Source organism: Nerophis ophidion, linkage group LG02, assembly GCF_033978795.1.
Source record: "Nerophis ophidion isolate RoL-2023_Sa linkage group LG02, RoL_Noph_v1.0, whole genome shotgun sequence".
Lineage (NCBI taxonomy): Eukaryota > Metazoa > Chordata > Actinopteri > Syngnathiformes > Syngnathidae > Nerophis > Nerophis ophidion.
This window is the reverse complement of record NC_084612.1, coordinates 56,646,403-56,652,402: the sequence shown is the minus strand read 5'-3', so window position 1 is coordinate 56,652,402 and position 6,000 is coordinate 56,646,403. Positions and strand designations below refer to the sequence as shown.

Below are 6,000 nucleotides of genomic sequence, written 5' to 3'. Positions count from 1 at the left end.
TTAGAATATCTAATAAATGATTTAAGGGTAAACTATGAGTCATTAGAATGTACATTGAGTGAAAAGGTTTGTAAGAAAAAATACGTTTTGTACACAAAATAATTAAAAATATATCACAGGTGAAAAACATGGTACTTTGACAGATTTAGGTTTGCAACATAATGACAAAAGATGTACAATTAATAACAATGTAGAGCTGAAAGAACACAAATCTTTATTTTTGTATTTATTGATGCATTTTTTTTTTTATGCGTAGTACTGTTTCAAGCTGTATGCATTCAAATTAAACTAAAATATATATTTTGAATATATATTGTGATTGCACTTTTTTCAAATAATGCCCATGTTCTGCTATTGGTCAAATAGGATTTAATCATCACAAAAGATGAAGCTTTATCATAAAAGCTTTTGGTTAATAAGTGAAACTGGGATAAGTTCAAAATATTAATTTACATGATTGGGGTGGGGGAAAAGTAATTTTGAAAAATAGTTATTGTGAGGAAAAATTTAAGTGAAGAAGTTTGTATAGTAAAAAAAATAATTAAAAGATAAATAAATCCTGTCATTGACGGATAAAAAGTTTGTAACATTGAATTGCGTGTGAATATACTGAACTGATATACGTGTAAAAAATAATTCTTCAAAGAACAAAAATATGTTTGATGAAGTCTCATTTAGAAAAAAGGTCTAAAAGATGGAAAACATGACAGTCAGAGAAAAGGTGTGTTTAGAGCCTTTAATATCTTTATTTTTTAACAATTTTGTGGCACCCAGATCTACAGTCTCAAGAGAAAAGAACGTGCACAAATGTTTTTTTCTTCCCTGCAAACAATAATAGAAGAAAAAAAATCAGACTTGAGCAAAGCAAAGAGCAGGAAACAAGCTGTTCTTTCTTTCTCTTCTTTTTTAAGCCTCACCACTTTTGACTTCCTTCCTTTGGTACAAAAAAAATACTTCTTCCATTTAAAACAATTTTTTTCTGTATATATCAGTTTTTACAAAAAGCGAAGAGAGCCCTCTGCTTCCCCTTGAAAAAACTCCCATCCCCCAAAAACATGATCCCAGAAGAGAGACAACGACAGGAATGAATGACAACAAAAAAAAACAACCATGCCTTCTTGAGAGTGTGTGAGCGACGTGGAAGAAAAGCAGCCAAAATAAAATCACAGAAGGGGGGAGAAAAGGAATAAAACAGTCACTTTTCTTCTTTTGGATCCTTTATTTGCGTCAAGAAAATAGGAAGTATCTGAACACAACTAAATCTACTCTCCTGTCCTCTCTGGGATGCCAACTAACACGGGAGGCAGGGAAAAGGCAAAATATTCATAAAAACCTTCATGGCCAATCAAAACAAAGTGACATAATTAAAATCTACTCTGAAGGGTTTGCTGCTGGTCACTAAAAGAAAATAAATAAGAATAAATGGTCGAATGTTGTGATTTTCTAACGACGAAGATTAGGTGGTGGAATATAAGTGTGTGCGTGTGTGTGTGTGTGTGTTTGTGTGTGAGAGCTTTAGTGCAGGTGCAGTCTCATCAGTTGCTGGCCAGTCCTGTGGTCTCAGAGGAGAGCCTGCAGCAAAGGAAGTGAAGAAGCCAGAGAACACAAACAAACAAAAAAAAGGTGGGAGAGAGAATGTGAGAAACTCAAATATTATTCTCATGTCAATATTTCACGTCTACAGGATTGGTCTTTGGGAAACTACAATGTAGCCCGCGGGGCGTCTTCACGGGTTTGGAAGTTGACGGATTCATTTCAAAGTTGCTTTGAATTAAAATTGTGTGTTCATTAAAAGTCAATCTAAGTCATGGGTGTCAAACTCGCTTTAGATGGGGGGCCACATGGAGAAAAATGTACTCCCAAGTGGGTAAAATCATGGCACGATAACTTAAAAATAAAGACAACTTCAGATTGTTTTCTTTGTTTAAAAATAGAACAAGCACATTCTGAAAATGTAATATATTTTGTTTTGTTCTTTAACAATTAAATGTTCAATTAATACTACATATACTTTGTCGTTCTTTATATTTTCTGAATAAATGATGTGATAATGTTGATCAGTCAACTCATTGGTGTTAATCGTCAATCTATCAAGATAAAAACATAACACCAAAATCAAATTAGAGTATGTTATTTGTGTAGTTTGATCATTTTCCTCGACTGATGTACTAACATCATGTAGTTTATTTTGTACATATGTAGCATCCTCTACAAAGAATTGCTATTGCAACATCTAGTGGACAAATTTAGAACAGCTGTTTCTTTCATTCAAAAATCTCAGGTTCATTTTTGTACTTAGGGAACTCGTCCCGCGGGCCGGATAGAAGCTTTGGCAGGCCTGATCCGGCCCTCGGGCCGTACGTTTGACATCCCTGATCCAAGTTTTACTTTACAAAAAGTGTTGGGACACCCGGTGCAAAGTGTCATTTTAAAAACAAAATGGAAGACTTGCTAGTTGAACACAAAACCTCCATCATCAAACAAGAAACGTTAGCAGCTGAGTGTCACCAACACATTCTTCTCAAAAGGAAAATAAGTTTTTGAGGAAAAAGTTGCAATTTTACCAGAATAAATACAAGGAAAATAAATAGAGAAGAAAATTATTTTGACAAGAGAGTTGGATCTGGATTTACTAGCCACAAACAAAATAAAATATGCTTTGGTGTACGAACATTTGGTCTTTTTCCACTGCAGGAACTTTCCCCTGAACCCAGATAAATAAGGTTACCCTGAGTTTCCCCCTAAAACTACCCAGGTAGAGTCAGTCCTTCAGAAACTATGTTTAGTTCCTAGTAGCGTGGTGGGACTTTCAGAAGGAACCTAAGAGGGGCGAACTTTGTTGTCGTTTTTAAAACTTTGTACTTGATGTTTTAGCCACTGTTACAGTATGAAGACAACGTGTTAATGTCCTATTTATTGTCTATTTCTATTCCAACAAACTTGACAGTAGAGAGAAAGAAGTAAAACATTTACTTTTGACCTGCCGGAACTTTAGTGGGGCACCTGTGTGCTGAAGAACTCTGATTAGTGGAACTATCCATTCGTAATCGTTTTTGTTGGTCTGTATGCGGAGTAAAATTATGGAACAAACTGGACTTACAACACAAGCAATGCCAATGGATTAAACTATTATACAAACATCAGATCTGGTTCGAATATAGAGATGAGGGTCTTTAGTTTGACCTGCTGTTGTACTCTGTCTCAAAGTGTTTACATGTGCTCAATGTTTCTTACCATTGTTGCTATGTTGTCTATTACCGTTGTTGCTATGTTGTCTATTACCGTTGTTGCTATGTTGTCTATTACCGTTGTTGCTATGTTGTCTATTACCGTTGTTGCTATGTTGTCTATTACCGTTGTTGCTATGTTGTCTTTTACCGTTGTTGCTATGTTGTCTTTTACCGTTGTTGCTATGTTGTCTTTTACCGTTGTTGCTATGTTGTCTTTTACCGTTGTTGCTATGTTGTCTATTACCGTTGTTGCTATGTTGTCTATTACCGTTGTTGCTATGTTGTCTATTACCTTTGTTGCTATGTTGTCTATTACCGTTGTTGCTATGTTGTCTATTACCGTTGTTGCTATGTTGTCTATTACCGTTGTTGCTATGTTGTCTATTACCGTTGTTGCTATGTTGTCTATTACCGTTGTTGCTATGTTGTCTATTACCGTTGTTGCTATGTTGTCTATTACCGTTGTTGCTATGTTGTCTATTACCGTTGTTGCTATGTTGTCTATTACCGTTGTTGCTATGTTGTCTATTACCGTTGTTGCTATGTTGTCTATTACCGTTGTTGCTATGTTGTCTATTACCGTTGTTGCTATGTTGTCTATTACCCTTGTTGCTATGTTGTCTATTACCCTTGTTGCTATGTTGTCTATTACCGTTGTTGGTATATTGTCTTTTACCGTTGTTGCTATGTTGTCTATTACCGTTGTTGGTATGTTGTCTTTTACCGTTGTTGCTATGTTGTCTATTACCGTTGTTGCTATGTTGTCTATTACCGTTGTTGCTATGTTGTCTATTACCGTTGTTGCTATGTTGTCTATTACCGTTGTTGCTATGTTGTCTATTACCGTTGTTGCTATGTTGTCTATTACCGTTGTTGCTATGTTGTCTATTACCGTTGTTGCTATGTTGTCTATTACCGTTGTTGCTATGTTGTCTATTACCGTTGTTGCTATGTTGTCTATTACCGTTGTTGCTATGTTGTCTATTACCGTTGTTGCTATGTTGTCTATTACCGTTGTTGCTATGTTGTCTATTACCGTTGTTGCTATGTTGTCTATTACCGTTGTTGCTATGTTGTCTATTACCGTTGTTGCTATGTTGTCTATTACCGTTGTTGCTATGTTGTCTTTTACCGTTGTTGCTATGTTGTCTTTTACCGTTGTTGCTATGTTGTCTTTTACCGTTGTTGCTATGTTGTCTATTACCGTTGTTGCTATGTTGTCTATTACCGTTGTTGCTATGTTGTCTATTACCGTTGTTGCTATGTTGTCTATTACCGTTGTTGCTATGTTGTCTATTACCGTTGTTGCTATGTTGTCTATTACCGTTGTTGCTATGTTGTCTATTACCGTTGTTGCTATGTTGTCTATTACCGTTGTTGCTATGTTGTCTATTACCGTTGTTGCTATGTTGTCTATTACCGTTGTTGCTATGTTGTCTATTACCGTTGTTGCTATGTTGTCTATTACCGTTGTTGCTATGTTGTCTATTACCGTTGTTGCTATGTTGTCTATTACCGTTGTTGCTATGTTGTCTATTACCGTTGTTGCTATGTTGTCTATTACCGTTGTTGCTATGTTGTCTATTACCGTTGTTGCTATGTTGTCTATTACCGTTGTTGCTATGTTGTCTATTACCGTTGTTGCTATGTTGTCTATTACCGTTGTTGCTATGTTGTCTATTACCGTTGTTGCTATGTTGTCTATTACCGTTGTTGCTATGTTGTCTATTACCGTTGTTGCTATGTTGTCTATTACCGTTGTTGCTATGTTGTCTATTACCGTTGTTGCTATGTTGTCTATTACCGTTGTTGCTATGTTGTCTATTACCGTTGTTGCTATGTTGTCTATTACCGTTGTTGCTATGTTGTCTATTAACCTTGTTGCCATGTTGTCTATTACCCTTGTTGCCATGTTGTCTATTACCGTTGTTGGTATATTGTCTTTTACCGTTGTTGCCATGTTGTCTATTACCGTTGTTGGTATATTGTCTTTTACCGTTGTTGCTATGTTGTCTATTACCGTTGTTGCTATGTTGTCTATTACCGTTGTTGCTATGTTGTCTATTACCGTTGTTGCTATGTTGTCTATTACCGTTGTTGCTATGTTGTCTATTACCGTTGTTGCTATGTTGTCTATTACCGTTGTTGCTATGTTGTCTATTACCGTTGTTGCTATGTTGTCTATTACCGTTGTTGCTATGTTGTCTATTACCGTTGTTGCTATGTTGTCTATTACCGTTGTTGCTATGTTGTCTATTACCGTTGTTGCTATGTTGTCTATTACCGTTGTTGCTATGTTGTCTATTACCGTTGTTGCTATGTTGTCTATTACCGTTGTTGCTATGTTGTCTATTACCGTTGTTGCTATGTTGTCTATTACCGTTGTTGCTATGTTGTCTATTACCGTTGTTGCTATGTTGTCTATTACCGTTGTTGCTATGTTGTCTATTACCGTTGTTGCTATGTTGTCTATTACCGTTGTTGCTATGTTGTCTATTACCGTTGTTGCTATGTTGTCTATTACCGTTGTTGATATGTTGTCTATTACCGTTGTTGCTATGTTGTCTATTACCGTTGTTGCTATGTTGTCTATTACCGTTGTTGCTATGATGTCTATTACCGTTGTTGCTATGTTATCTATTACCGTTGTTGCTATGTTGTCTATTACCGTTGTTGCTATGTTGTCTATTACCGTTGTTGCTATGTTGTCTATTACCGTTGTTGCTATGTTGTCTATTACCGTTGTTGCTATGTTGTCTATTACCGTTGT

General features: G+C 36.0%; 1 protein-coding gene across 3 annotated transcripts in view; it reads right to left on the bottom strand.

Moving 5' to 3' along the window:
* Positions 1-722: 722 nt before the first annotated feature.
* LOC133542825 (poly(rC)-binding protein 2-like) overlaps positions 723-6,000 on the bottom strand; it is a 29,436-nt gene continuing 24,158 nt past the window's right edge. For all 3 annotated transcript variants that reach the window (XM_061887026.1, XM_061887032.1, XM_061887020.1), the window contains one exon: positions 723-1,572. In XM_061887026.1, the coding sequence (XP_061743010.1) occupies positions 1,536-1,572 (37 nt within the window). In that variant the 3' untranslated portion in view covers positions 723-1,535. The remainder of the gene's footprint in view (positions 1,573-6,000) is intronic.